The 15,286-nt window shown below is 49.2% G+C and overlaps 1 protein-coding gene across 1 annotated transcript; it reads right to left on the bottom strand.

Annotated features, from left to right (window-relative positions):
* Nucleotides 1-2,360: 2,360 nt before the first annotated feature.
* On the bottom strand, nt 2,361-13,932 carry Ddrgk1 (DDRGK domain containing 1). The gene is made up of 9 exons (XM_050134235.1): nt 13,765-13,932; nt 12,668-12,874; nt 11,455-11,567; nt 11,183-11,284; nt 8,048-8,170; nt 7,661-7,699; nt 3,579-3,635; nt 3,111-3,159; nt 2,361-2,786 (listed from the first exon to the last, which is right to left on the bottom strand). The coding sequence occupies exons 1-9, from the start codon at nt 13,853-13,855 to the stop codon at nt 2,620-2,622; spliced, it is 948 nt and encodes a 315-aa protein (XP_049990192.1). The 5' UTR covers nt 13,856-13,932; the 3' UTR covers nt 2,361-2,619.
* Between the last annotated feature and the right edge of the window lie 1,354 nt (nt 13,933-15,286).

Raw genomic sequence — 15,286 nt, 5'->3', positions numbered from 1 at the left:
TAAAAAAAAAGAACAAAAAGGCTGGAGAGATGGCTTAGTGGTTAAGAATACAGGTTGCTCTTCCAAACAGCCTGGGCTTGATTCCTAGCATCCAAATAGCAGCTCATAATTGTTTATAAATCCAGTTCCAGGGGATCCAATGCTCTTTTCCGTTTTCCATGGGCACTATATGTCTGTGGTATACAGACAAAACACACACACACACACACAGAGTTATAGATGTCTCCTTTTACACCAAGCCCTTGGAACATCATGAATTAAAGGCTGGGGTCAGGTGATGTAGCTTGGGCTACATAAGACTTTGTCTCAAAAAAAAAATCAATTTTAGAAGATGTCAAACAGCTGGGTCGCCGGGTGGTGGTGGTGCACACCTTTAATCCCAGTACTCGTGGGCAGAGAGGCAGGTGGATCTTTTTGAGTTCGAGGCCAGCCTAGTCCACAAGAGCTAGTTCCAAGACAGGCTCCAAAGCTACAGAGAAACCCTGTCTCGAAAAACAAAACAAAACAAAACAACAAAAAAGATCTGGGTGGTAGTGGTGGCGCATGCCTTTAATCCCAGTACTTGGGAGGCAGAGGCAGGTGGATCTCGGTGAGGTCAAGGCCTAATTTACAGAGTGAGTTCCAGCACAGAGAGACCCTGTCTCAAAACAAAACCAAAACAAAAAAGAACTTGGTGCATGGTCCTGAGAATGGCCTAGCAATGCCAGAGCTGCATCTCGCAACCTAGAGACAGATGTGGAAGGATGTGTTAGGTAGAGGTAGGGTACTTGAGCTGCTGTCTTGGTCTGAGAAGCCTCTCTTGCTGGAGGTTCTTTTGCTATTTGTGTGTGTGAGTGAATGTGGTTCTGCCGCGGAGCCTGTGTGGTGGTCAGAGGACAACTTTCTGGAGGTCTCCATTGCCACTTGCTGAGGCAGGGTCCCTCCTGTGTCTGCCTATTCCGGGCTAGCAGTCCACCAGTTCTGGGCTCTGCTACCATCTCCCTGAAGGAATCCTGAGATTACCCACGCATGGGAACATACCTAGCTTTATATGTGATGTCAGGGACTGAACCTGAGTCAACATGCTTGCATGGATAGTGCTTTTACCTGTTGGGCCGCCTCCCAAGCCTCCACTGTGTAGCCCATGTCTTCCTAGGCTTTCAGCCTTGCTGCCCTTGGCTGTGTCCTGCTGATGGGCTCTGATGATATCAAGATTCTGTCTTAACTGGCCTTGGGGGAAGTCTAGGGGGAAAGTATTAAGAACCCCACAGATTGTTCTAATGTATAACTAAGAAAGGTAACCACTGATAAGCTGACTCCACTGTCAACTAAGTCTCTCCTACCCTACCTCTTACCATGGTCATCTGTATTTCTTCCTCTCCTACTAAGACTTAGGTATACTTCACCTTACCAACAATGAATGCACCCTTTTTTTTTTTTTTACTGACTAAAAATGCCTACTGTCTCAAAAAACAAGCAAAAGAGACTGTACATGGTGGTGTAATTTAATTCTAGTACCTAGGAAGCAGAATCAGGCAGATTTCTGTGAGTTCAAGGACAGCTTGGTCTATACAATGGCTCTAAGTCAGCTAGTGAGATCTTGTACAGACACACAGGCACACAGACACACACACACTCACTCACCAAAGTAACAAACAAGAGGCCAGAGAAGAGATGGCTCAAAGGTTAGGAGCACCAGCTACTCTTCCAGAGTATTCAGCATCTACATGGCAGCTCACAACCCTTTCTAACTCCAGTGCCAAGGGATCTGATGCCCTCTTCTGGACTCTGCAGGCATGTACACAGTGCATACAAACCACACAGGCAAAAACACCCATACGCATAAAATAAAATAATTTAAAAATGTGTCTTATTCTCAGTATAGTATGACAGCCCACGGGAACCAGAGCAAACGACCCTGCAAGAGACACACATCTCATCCCACACCCACTTCTGAGCATATGTTCCTCATCCTCCTGCGGGTGGAATCACCCACGCCACTCAGAACTTTTTTGGTTGAGGATTCAGGGCTGAGTCCATGTGCTGTGCGGTCAGAACAATGACACCCAGTCCAAACGGGCTTTCTTCCTCTTCCTGCCTCAGAAGCAGCTGACAAGTCCTTCTTCCAGAGACCTCCCTTTCAGAAGCTACAGAGTGAGACCTAGCTCTCCAGGTCTCTATCCTTGGCATTTCTCAGTAACTCTTCTCCCCAGGGCTCCTGGCTCTACTTGGAACACCTGGGTCTGTAAATAAGACGGTGAGACTTCACCAACTGGAGGAGATATGGCCTCAGAGACTCTCCTATCTGCACTTTTCTCTGCCCCAGAAGGGAACTCATCGAGGGAGCTGGGCTTGCAGGGCACAAATGAATACAATGAATGTGTAATAGTTTGTTTTTAATGAAATGGGACTCCTGCCACCTCATAAGGGACCCTCTCACCTCTAAGATACAGCCCGAGATGTAGATTTCATCGGCTTCTCTGAGATCCCAGGCCAGGCCGTCTACACCAAGCCACAGAAGTTCAGTAGCACTCAGAGGCCTCTAACTCACAACTTTCTGGTCATATTGCATCCCTGCCCCAAGATGGCAGGAATTTAGTGATGCATGGAGGCCACAGGATATTCAAGTCAAGGCTGGAGTCAGACTGAAGCCTGGGCAGGAAGGTCCTGGCCCCAGGAGATGAGGGAGTTGCTGGCCTGGGCAAGCTCAGTGATGGACACCCGGCCCCGCTGTCTGATGAAATTGGCCACGGCAGCCAGTTCCTCTGGGGTTATGTAGATGAACTTGCCCCGGTCGTCAATCACACCTGTGGGGACACGCACGTTGTAGGATTGAAGCCCTTTCCCTACCTAGCCTGAAAATGCCCGTTTATCCTTTATAACTGATTTAGAGCTTCTCGGTTTTCCTGTCAGCCTGGCCCTTCCTGGTATATCAAATCCCACCTAGATGAGTCAGGCTGAGGCCTCTACGTCTTCCTTGTGACCAAGTCCAATTCTTCAGTGTCCCTCATTGCTTAACCCTCCCACCCTGGAGAGGCCAAGCCGCCTTTGGAACAAGTCCCAGTAGCCTTCTGTGGTCACACACTCCCCTAGGCCAGGGCTGTATATACAGGACTGACTTGTTCTCTCACCTGTTAGAGTTCCCTCGGAGAGTAGGTCTTGGATGCGGTTTATGGTGTCCTGTGAGGAAACAAGTCTCAGAGCCTGTCCTGTGGTTCCCAGGCCCACAGACCCATTACCCCTCTACCACTACAGACAGCTTGTCCCTGGCTGTGACCAGGCTTCCCTTCCGAGGGAACTCTCACGTGGAGGGGCTCTGATCCTAGGATCTGCCAGCTTGTAAGAGGTAACTGGATTTGGGCTGCTTTGGTCACAGGGAAGGCTAAAGTATGGCATTTGAATTTCCTTTTTCTTTCCTGTTCTTTTCATCTCTGTAGAAATGTAGGATTTCTGGAATGCCAAGAAATTCCTATACCCTGTTCCCCTCTTGGCTGGAGTCAGCCTGGGGGCATCACAGTTTACCAAGCTCAGGCCGGCCCCACTTGCCACACAGACCCTCTAGCTGCATTCCACGTTCTAACCCACGCCCCAGGGCTTACCTGAGTCCGCAGACCCATCTGGAAAGCCAGGTCTTCCAAAAGCACAACCTTGGATTGCTACGGGTAAAATGAAGAGGGAGAGAGGCTGAAACCACTTAGGCAGCTCTGAGCCAGTGAGATGACCCTGTTTTTAAAGAAAGGTTTTCCAGGGTTTTTTTTTTTTTTTTTTTTTTTTTTTGAGACAGAGTTTCTCTATGTAGCCCTGACTGTCTGGGCTTGCTTCGTAGACAGTTTGGCCTCTAACTCAAGAGATCTACCAACCTTTATAACTTTATAACTTGCCTTATAGTTCTGGGATTAAAGGTGTGTATCACCACCACCTGGTTTACACACCATTATTTTAAACGGACATTTTAAAATTATTTAGAGAGAGAGGGAGAACACACAAGGAGCGGTTAGAGGACATGCTCAGAAGTGGTTCTCCCCATTCACCATGTGACTCCCAGGACTGATCCAGATCTTGATGTTTGATAGTACGCACCTTTACCTGCTGAGCCATCTTGCCAGCCCAAATGTTGGTCTTTTTGTTTTTAAGCTTTTAAAAATAAAAAATTGTGAGGCTGGAGTGATGGCTCAGAGGTTAAGAGCAGTGGCTGTTATTCCAGAGGTCCTGAGTTCAATTCCCAGCAACCACATGGGGCTCACAACCATCTATAATGAGATCTGGTGCTCTCTTCTGGCCTGTAGGTAGAACACTGCATAGATAATAAATAAATCTTAAAAAAAAATAAAAAACACCTAAGTAAGGTGTTGTGGTACAAACCTGTAATCCTAGTACTTCACAGTTAGAGGAAGTAAGGTCAGTTCAAGACCATTTTTGGCCATGTATTGAGTTTAAAGCCTGTCTGAGCTACGAGACTCCATCTTGAAAAACAAAAAACCAAACCAAACTCATCTAGACTTGTGTTTGCTGAGGACCTGCCAGCCAAGTCATTAAGAAGGTGCAGAGCTGAGCTGGAGAGGTGGCTCAGTGGTTTAGAACTTGTACTCTTCAGAGGACTCGGGTTTGGTTCCCAGCATCCATGTGGTGACTCACAACCACCCCTAACTCCAGTTCCACAGAACTCCAGGAATACAGGCATGTATGATGTGCAATACATTCATGCAGGCAAAAACATTCACACACATTAAAAAAAAAAGGGGGGGGGTTTGAAGGAATAGGAAACAAGAAACACAATTCCTACCCCTGAGCTAAAAGCCTCTCTGGCAAACAGAAGTAAAGAAAAAAGGAAAGGAAAGACAACAGGCCTTTCATGAGGGGCCATGGAGACCACTCCTCCTTTATATTTGTTTCCCACCCCTTCAGACTAGATTTCCGTAACCCTGACATTTTCTTTTCCGTCATCCTCTTCACACTGTCTGAGGTATGGCCACACAATCATCACTAGGGATAGAAAGATGGCACCCGGTCAAGTGCTGTCCAATCCCCAGACTCACACACAGACTCTGGGCATGACTGAAGTGGCAATGTACACACTCAGGAGGCAGAGACAGAGGCAGAGGGATCGCTGAGAGTTCGAGTATACACAGTGAGAACCTGCCTCAAAAACAAACAGCTGGGTGTGCTGACACTGTGCACTTGAAACCTCAGTGCTGGAAAGGCAAAGACAAGGCGATTATTGGGGATCACTGGCCGGCCATTGTAGCCTACTTGGTGTAGTTCCAGGCCAGAGAAAGACTGCACATCACCCCCTCTCCTTTGATAAAAAGAGGGGGGCACCGGGTGGTGGTGGCACACGCCTTTAATCCCAGCACTCAGGAGGCAGAGGCAGGTGGATCTCTGTGAGTTCGAGGCCAGCCTGGTCTGAGAGCTAGGTCCAGGACAGGCTCCAAAGCCACAGAGAAAACTTGTCTTGAAAAACCACAAAAAATGGGGGCGGGGGGGGGGGGACGACAGACAATACCCAAGGAACCAACAATACCTGAAGCCTCCTGAATATGTGCATATCCACGTACACAGGTGCGCGAACACACACACGCACCCCCCCCCCCACAAACACACCAAGGAACTATATTAGCAGCGGAGAAAGTGCTCTCTGCATGCAGTCCTGTCCCGTACACAGAAGCACCCACAGACATACAAACACACAAAGTAACCATACTAGCAGCGGAGAATGGGCTTTCTGTGCCATGTTTCACGTGCTGCTCTCACATCCTCAGGAGAAACTTTAGCTCCCAGCCGTTCAGTCAAGGAGCCACAGCTGGGCCCATACATGCATCTGCCCCCACCTGTGCCACATATAGCATAATCTTTGAGAGAAGGCGGTCCTTTGCATCTCTCTGAATCTTCCACAGGAAATGAGCTGGGGGAGTAATGACATGGTGATTGCCTCCCCAGCTACGTATGGCATGTGACTTGTCAGAATGCTAAGCCGTATGTACAAGCAGGGGTGCAAAGTGGGGGTGGGAGAGTTGGGGAGGATACAATCATAAAACAGTTGGACCAGGGATCGGGCAAGCACAGGTGATCTGGCCAGCAACTTCTACCTATAAAGCAGACCAGGCACTCAGCTCTCAGTAGCAGCTTGGGGCAGGACTGAAGTCACCTCTTGGGGTGCTGGCCCCTGAGGATCGGGCCTGGATACTACGAGGGTCAAAAGTGGGTTTGAGCTAACAGATATATCTAGCCATGGTAGAAGTAGAACAGACATCCTTACTATTCGAGTGAAATCAAGCTGTGTGCAGAAACCCTCCTCCAGCTCTGAAATTGTGTCTAAAGGGTCTGGTCCCTTGGAGTGAGGAAGAAGCTGGAAGGAATGGATTTCAGGAGTCCTCTTCCTTCCTTTAAGACGGTAGCTCCAAGAGAATAAACTAGCACAGGCTGAACAAATTCCTAAGCTCCAGGAGTTTGTAGAACATCAAGATGATGGTGGCACAAACCTTTAATCCCAGCACTCAGGAGGCAGAGGCAGGCCGATCTCTGAGTTCAAGGCCAGTCTGGTCTACAGAGTGAGTTCCAGGATAGCAAGAACTACTTAGAGAAACAGTCTCCAAAACAAAACAGGAATCTCCAGGGAACCACCAAAGCAAGAGCCAGACCTACCTGAACACTTTCTTCCGGCCTCTGCAGAAAAGAGGGTAACCTGCAGCTGACCTCTAACCCACCTGGGAAGCCTCATGAGGAAGCATGGTTTCCCGCATGTAGTCAGGGACAGGAAGTTCTCGCAACAACAGCGGCACAGTGTGAAAAATTTTGCTCAGGGCAGTGTGCCAGGGTGGAGTGTGGGCTTCATTAGGGAAATGCTCACAACCTAAGGGAAAAGGACCTTCTGGAAGAAGCTATCGCTTCTCCTTTCTAGGTTTCCTGGGCCCTAGACATGTGCCCAGCCCCTCACTGCTGTTGGGAGGCATCTAAACTCTGCTCTCTTTTAGGAGAGGTGGGGGAGGATTATGCAAGCCCCAGCTACTTGGCAGCCCCTGATACCACCCCCACCATCGCCCCCGCTCCCTCTGCACTTCTTCCCTCAGCTGCCTCTGCACCTCTGAGCTGCACTTAAAAACCTCTCCCCTTCTCGCATCCTTTGTGGGAGAGAAGTTGCTTAGCAGCAAAGCAGATCAGGATGTGCTTATGCAACCCAGAGCAGCATCAGGGCAGCCTGTGAGGTGGCGATGGACAGAGGGACACTGCTGGCTGCCCTACGATGGAAACACCATCCTACTACTTCTTGAAGGCCCAAGTTCCCAGGCAGGACCACAGAGCACAGGACACTTGTTCCAATTCAGTGGCACCTCAGTGTGACAGAACTGACAGAAAACACATGTGAATTGACTTCAAAATACGATGACTCATTGAGCGTGGGGTCTGAAGAGCAGAGGAACTGTCAAACCAGGAATTAGGACGCCATCAGAGGCTGGAGCCTCCCACACAGACCACTGTCCCTTCTCTACCTTCTGGGTCTGAAGGGAAGGGACTTTCCTGGCCAAGAAATAGTAGCTCAAGCCTTCTGGACCCCATGCCCATTCCAGTCCAGGACTGACTGGGACAGCCCTTACTTGGTCCTGAAAACTTACACAAAATAGCACAGATACTTATGCACATGCACATGGCAGGAGAAGATACCAGAGTTCTCTGAGCCTCTTACCTTAATGTAATTGATGAATTCTGTCAGGAAGCTGTGAGACTAGAGAGCAGAGAAACCAGTGAGTACCAGCCCTGGCTGGAGGCACAGAGTTGTGTGCCTGGCCCTAGCTAGCTACACTCCTGGCTCACCTGCATGCTGCTTGCTTGCAGGCTGTCTTGTGTTCCCACCCCACCACCTGCTTTCCTGATGGGAAGCGCCTCCCAGACTAAGGGACGACAGGACAACACTCCCTGTAGAGACCAAGGCTACAGTCAAAGGGGTCTACACTTATGGGCATCCAACCTGCTTCTTGGCACACAGCCAGAAGGATCTAAGGTGGTGTGAGTGGTCTTGGACCTAACACACACTATCCCAGTGGCACACATTTCCCAGGGGTGATGGGCCCACCTGCTCCTCGGTCATGGTTTCGCCGACACCTTCCTCCTCTACCACGAAGGCCTCCTTCAGTTTCAGGTACTCCTCATGCTCCCGCCGGGCCTGCTCCTCCCGAGCCTTCCTCTCTTCCTCCTCCTGTGGATGTGGAGAAAGAAGAGGTAGGTATTTGGGGCAGCTGCCCACTCACATCTGCTCTTGTCCCTGCTGTCTCTGCAGGACACAAGCACGAATCACCAGAAATGGTGCTTCTCCAGGTGCTTCTCTTGCCCCTTGGTCTCAAGCTAAACAACAGGCGGAGGCTCTCTCCTCGCCATCACCCTGGCAATGCTGCTTAGACCTTCCCCTGCCCCCATGCTCAGGAGATAGCATAGGAAGAAAATTCTTGAAAATGTCACAACTTTCCCTGGTCACGTCCAGACACAAACAACTAGCAGATTCTACTTCCTCCTACCCATGTATGCAGCCAGCCCACTACAGTCTGGTTTCTGAACCACCTGCGTAGACAGCCTCACCTGAAGAACTGTCCTGACCACCTTGATGCATGTGGAAAGGCCCACCTTCCAGGAGCAGCCCAGACAAAACGGGCATGTCAGAGGAGATCACCTTGCCTCTTAGTCAGACTCTTTGCTCCCCTCCCTCTTGTCCATGGAGGCAAAAAGTGGACATCAGACCCTCTTCAGCTGGGGATATTGGTGTTGGTGTGCCGCTTGATCCAAACTCTGGTCCTCTGACAGAAGAGTGAGCACTCTTACCCAGTGACCCGTCACTCTAGATCCAGCTCTCTACTTTCTAAATGCAGCAGAACAGTGACTGACTTCCAACAAGTATGTGAAGACGGGAAAAAACAATAAAAGCAAACAGTAATAGCTCAACAGTGGAGCACTTCCCTGGAAGGCACAGGCAGTGTTCAATTTTCAGTATTGGGAAACAAAACCAAACCCAACCCCATTCTAACCACAAGACAGACACCGGTCACTCCAGCATTCTGAAGGCAGAGGTAAGCAGAGTACAAGCTGGGGACACCCTGTTGAGGTGTAAGACCCTGTCTCAAAATTAATTAATTAATTAATTAAAAAGAATTAATTAAAAAAAAAGGCTGGAGAGATGGCTCAACAGTTAAGAGCATTGGCTGTTCTTTCAGAGGACTCAGGTTTGGTTGTTAGCACTCACAGGGCGGCCCTTATTTTTTTAATCTAAAAAGAAAATAAATACAATGAAATAAAAACCAGTAATTCCAAACCAAGGTACAATCTACAACTACCTTCCCAGTACTCTTCAAATCTACCAAGAGAATAAACAAGGAAAACCTGACAATTGAATCCCACAGAGGCCTAAGCAGAAATGACAAGTAAATGCAACATGGTACGTTAGGTATGATCCTGCAAAAGAAAAGTACTTGGGCTGGAGAGATGGCTCAGTGGTTAGGAGCAGTGGCTGCTCTTCCAGAGGACCTGGGTTTGATTCCCAGCACCTACACAGTGGCTCACAACAGTCTGTAACTACAGGTCCAGAGGAATCTGGTGCCCTCTTCTGGCCCCCAAGCATATGTACAGGCAAAACACCCATATAAAATAACTGGCAAAAAGAAAAAAAATTACTAGGGCTGGGATGAGTGCAGCTCAGTTGGTGGGGGTCTTTGCCCAGCAAGCATGAAGCCCTGGGTTTAATTCCCATCTAAACAAGGCATAATGGTGCACCCCCTCCTATCAGGGCTTGGGAAGGAGAAACAGGAGGAAAGAATATCCTTGGCTCCACAGCAAGTTCAAGGCCAGCCTTGTCTCAAAAACCAAAAAGAAAAAAAATATTGAAAAAGTGTGACCCTTAATCTAAGGGTGTGTTACTACTGCTTTGAGAAATGTAGCATATATATACAGCTGCTGAGAAACCTGAAACAGGGAGGAAGTCAGAACCCCGAAGGTATATTAGGCATGATCACTTCCTCTGCTCATGCCTCCCACTGCCACGCCTCCACGGTTCCTGCAGACACGGAGCTCTGGAACAAGGCCTGCCAGAGGCCCTCTTGTTTATGTACCCTACATGTTTGCATTTTCCCCTTTCCTGGAAACCTAGATCTGGGATAATCTGGCAGACAAGGAGCCATGAACCACCTTTCTGTGGTGGCTCCAATTCTCCAAGAATCACTTCTATGCCAGGCCCTGGACGGATTCACCCATCTCTTCAGACTGTGGAGAACCTTGAGGTCCTTGGGACCTAGAACTACCCTATTTCTCCTCCTCCTTTCTCCTCCGTGCTTTCTCTGTCCAGATGCTCTGACCAAGTTCAATGTTCTGCAAATGTTCTGTCCTTCGCAGCTCATGGTCACAGCATCCCCAGCTCTGGGCTGGAGCGTTTACTCAGCAGTTAAGAGCATTGGTCACTCTTCCAGAGGACCTGGGTCCCAACCCCAGAACCCACATGGTAGCTCACAGTCATTTCTAACTCCAGTTATGATGTCCTCTTCTGTCCTCCATGGGCACCAGGCACATACAGAGTGACAGGGTGCACAGACATGCAGGCAAAACACCCATACAATTTGTTTTGTTTGTTTTTCTGACACAGGGTCTCTTTATATAGCTCTGGCTGTCCTGAATCTCAGGTATCTGCCTGCCTCTGACTCCCAAATGCTGGGTATGCACCCACCATGTCTGACTTTTTATTTTTTAAACCCCATACAAATAAAAAAAAAAAAAAGAGCCAGGCATAACGGCACATACCTTTAGTCCTAGCACTCAGGAGTCAGAGGCAGGTGGATCTCTGAGTATAAAGTCAGCCTGGTCTACAGAGTGAGTTCTAGGACAGCTAGGGCTACATCATAGAAAAATACTATCTTGAATACAACAACAACAACCCTCAGTTCAAACCCATAGTGCTTCCACAGGTAATATTTTAAGGCCAGGGGAAAGAATAAACAAGAGCAGGCCCCTGCACTGGATCCACAGACCATCTTCTGTTTTGTAGACAGGAGGTAGCTAGTTAGTCCAAGATGACCTGCCTCAGCTTCTCAAGTGCTGGGATTAGAGATACAAGCCACCACCACAGCCAGTACGGTACCGTGGCCTATCTTGTAGGATGGAGACATCTGGGAGCTATCCAGGAGCAAGGCTAGGCTATAACAGGCCAGACGACAGTGTCTGGAGTCAATCTCACCTTCTGCTCTTCCTGCAGGCGAAGCCGCTCCTCTTCCTTCTTCCATTCGGCTTCTCGTTGGGATTCTAGGCGTTTTCGTTCCTCACGTTCAGCCTCCTCTGCCTGGAGAAAGGTTTTTTTTATATACATCTCCCCTTCCTCTGCCTAGTCCTGTGCCAGGACATAGGCTAAGACTGCAGGAGACAAAGCCAGGCAGACAGCGAATACCAGCCTAACATCAAAGGGACCCCAAAGACAGTCCCTCGGGAGCCGTGCCCCATCCTCTTGCTTGCCTCACGCTGGGCTTTTCGAGCTTGTTTTTCCTCTAGCTTCCGTAGTTTCTTGGCTCCAATTTTCCCTGTTGGGTGAGCTTCTGCTGGCTTCTCAATGCCTTCTTCCTCCTGGGCTGGATATGGTCAGACAAAAACAACTGAAGCCCTAGGCAGAACTCCTTCCCCCTCCCCCGTTCACCTTCCTTAAGGGATGGGTGGATGGGGGTGGAGTGGGGTTTCCACCCCCTCTGCCTTTCAGAAGCATCTACCATAAATGTGCACGCACATGTGAGTGTGGGTGTGAGAACATACACGTGTGTACTTGACGGATTTGAAGGCCACGGGGACAAATGAGACTTTAGATACTGCGCAGCTGCAAGATGTCAACCCCTGAACGTTTGTGGCTCACAGGTGTCTGTACCTGCAGAAGTCTCTGTGCCAAACCTCCAGGGAAGGATGGCACTGTGCATAAATCTATTCCAACCGTAAATTCAACCAGGACTCTCCCTTTACCTTAACAGAGACAGACTGAAAAAATAACCCCAGCCTGAGGACCACTCCAGGGCCAGCTGAAAATGAATGATATGTAGATGTCTGAGCCTCAGAGAATATGCCCGAACTCTGAGACAGGAAGGCTGGCGACGAGAGGCCTCTTCCCCGTTGTATGTATTGCTCTTGAAACAGCTCTATTACCCAGATTGGCCTGAAACTTGCCATGCTCCTGCCTGTCTTCTGATGTAGGAATTATAAGCATGTACCACACATCCACTAATGGGTTCTTTTTAAGCCAAAAGGGCTAATAATTCCAAGGCAAATGTTAAACCAAGGGAAAAGTCCCAAACTTGCCTAAATTCTGAGTAAGGTCTAGCAATCTTTTCTTCACCCTGAAGTCAGACTTCAAGTACCAGAGAAGAGACATTCATACTGAGGACTTCGTGAGACTCCAAGTAGCTGACATATGGAGACGCATGTCACCAGGAATGTCTCTATCCTCAAGCACTTATTCTAGGGTTACAGGTAACCCCACTGAACCAAGATGAAGGGAGAGGGGGATTGCCCAATGGAGTACGGATTGGGCTAACAAATGTTGACTTTGAGGACCAAAGTCCAGGCCCAAGACTCTGGCCCCACCACTAAATGTCCTTCCTATACTGTGGCTTCATACTCCTTGCCCTTACCTACTCCGGGTAACCCCCAGAATTCAGCCCCCTTCCCCCAGGCTGGGCCCTCTCACCTGGAACAACAGCTTCATCCTCATGCTCATCCACCTCTGCCCAGGCCACTCGCTGGGCTCGACGCTGGGCCTGGAGACGGCTGCCCAAGTCCCTCCGCCGCCGTGGCCGGCCTCCAGTTCTCTGCTCCTCAGACTCCCGCGGCCCAGGCTGGGCTACCTGGCCTGCTGCAGCCCGCTCTTCCTCATTGTGCAGTGGTTCACCACCAGCTTCGGGGAGGATGGAACCATGACACTGTCAAGCAGCCCATCCTCTTGATAGTGTGGAGGAACAGTATTGTGGGAGTCTCGGCCTCCCCTGCTCAACCTCCTTCCTGCCCACAGCCCAGTGTTCCAACTTTGGTCAGTCAAGCCTTTATTATTCATGCCTTGGTCTGATGCTGAAAGCTTATTCCTCATTTCCTACCCGCTTTAATGCCTTCATCTCCTTTCAACTCACTCCCCTCCGCTTCGCGGGAGACCCGCTAGGATGCTCTCACCCTGAGCTTTACAGATTGCACTCGATGTCCACTGCAAGATGGCATTTATTTCTTAACACTATGCTATAATTTAGAGGGTGCTCCAATCAGGAGCACATTTCACCGTCAGGAGCTGAATCTCTCCTCGGAGGCCTGGAAGATTTGCTGGCTATCACCTTTACCTCAGAGACATTCTGAAACTCCTAAGCATACAAGGAGTGTTAGTAAGGAGGACTGTTTCGTGCCAGGCCAATGACACTGCCTTCTGAGCCTGGTGAAGGGGAGGCAGAGCAGTGATGGGGAAGGAGATGCCTTCAGAATTTCCTGAGGCTGCCTCGCCCTCCAATTGCCAGTAAGCGGAAGACACAGGGCAGGATTAGAAAACCTGCAGCCTCTCCTATTGGTGCAGAGCAGAACCGCAGGCTTGGTCCCCAGGTTGCATCCCCAACCCTAGGCTCCGTACTAGTCCCGAGTGCATCCACACGCGCGTGCGCAGAGCTGTCCCACGTCCGCGCACTAGCTCCTCGTAAGCACGGCAAGACACGTCAGTGCCTGCGCACGAGTCGCGACGCCACGGCCTACCAAAGCCCAGGAACCCTGAGAAACGGACTTCTCCAGCCCTGGGACGGCGGCACCTCCTACCTGCTGCCGCCCGACCCCGGCTGCGAGTCAGGAAGAGGATAAGGCCGATGAGCAAAACCGCCGCTGCCAGGTACACCCACGGCCCCACCATGACGACAAACAGCCTCGCCGTGAAGCCGGCGCGCCCGCGGGACCCGGATCGCCAGGCCCCGCCCACTACCGTACGCTCTGCCCAGCCGCACGCTGTGCTCCGCCCCCGCCCAGGGGTGACGGGACCTCAGTTAACCGAGACCCGGCTGCTGCCCGTGCCTGTCACCCCAGCGTTCGGAAAGTGGAGACCCGAAGACCAGCATTTCCGTTTGCAGCTAAGAGCATTGGCTGCACTTCCAGAGGGTTCGGATCGCAGCACCCACATGGTGGCTCACAACCTTCTGTGATTTTAGTTACAGAGGATCCGATGCCCTCTTCAGACCTTCTCTAACCCCAGGCACGCACGTTGTTCACAATCATACATGCACGCCAAACACTCATACACAGAAAACAAATCTTAAAAAAGAAAGAAACAAAAGAAAAGAGCGGGGTGGATAAGTGGGGATCGATAAACTGGGGTTGGACGTTGTAGTAGAGCATGCACGGCCAAGGCCCTTAGTTTGATCTTGAGTACTGAGAAAAGGCAACATGTGTATTAATATTTTACTAATAACTTAGGCATCTATTGCGTTATTTTCTGTAAATTTTGAGGATTTAGAAATTTATTTTTCAGTGTTGATAAACCTAGGGCCTTCCAGCTAAAATTAAATTTTAAGAAAGTAAAAATGGTCGGGCAGTGGTGGTGACGCACGCCTTTAATCCCAGCACTCAGGAGGCAGAGGCAGGCGGATCTCTGTGAGTTTGAGGCCAGCCTGGTCTACAAGAGCTAGTTCCAGGACAGGTTCCAAAAGCTACAGAGAAACCCTGTCTCGAAAAACCAACAAATAAATAAATAAAATTTTTTAAAAATGGCAGAATGTATGTAATAAAAATATATATCGATAAAAGTTAGTTTGTGGGTATTAAAATTATAAGTAGATGTTGATAAATATTCTGTGGGTATTAAGGGTTCATAATAATTTCCTAGTTCTTTTGTAAGTTTGAAAAACAAGTATTTTGGCACATATTTTTATATTTCTATCTATAACCACTGAACAAATACTTAGATTTTCTAAATCTTATTTAAAGTAATAGCATGACCTGATATCTGCTCATTGCTGATACAAAGTTACTATTTGAAGGTCAAACAATGCTGAGGCTACAGGCAGAGGTATCTATCAGTTAGAGAACCCCACCTGGTTCCAGCTTCATTGTGTATGTGGTCTGTCCTTTTTTCATTCCTTCACCACCCTTGCCAGAGTCTTTGGACTCAAACCCCCTGGGATGTAGTATCTAGGGATCGTTGAATTAACTGACCATACTATATGATATCTGTCAGTGCTTGCATCCAAATTCATGACAAGCTCCTCCAAGCCAGAGGCTGGAGCTGAGGCATTTAACATCCAAGAAGTCACCTTAGCTTTTAAAACCTCTACTTCTCCACGTTCCTGAG

The sequence above is a fragment of the Alexandromys fortis genome, unplaced genomic scaffold, assembly GCF_014885135.2.
Source record: "Alexandromys fortis isolate MF-2015 unplaced genomic scaffold, M_Fortis_MF-2015_v1.1 scaffold_6, whole genome shotgun sequence".
NCBI classification, from domain to species: domain Eukaryota; kingdom Metazoa; phylum Chordata; class Mammalia; order Rodentia; family Cricetidae; genus Alexandromys; species Alexandromys fortis.
The sequence above is the reverse complement of the archived record's forward strand: the minus strand, read 5'-3'. Positions and strand labels throughout refer to the sequence as shown.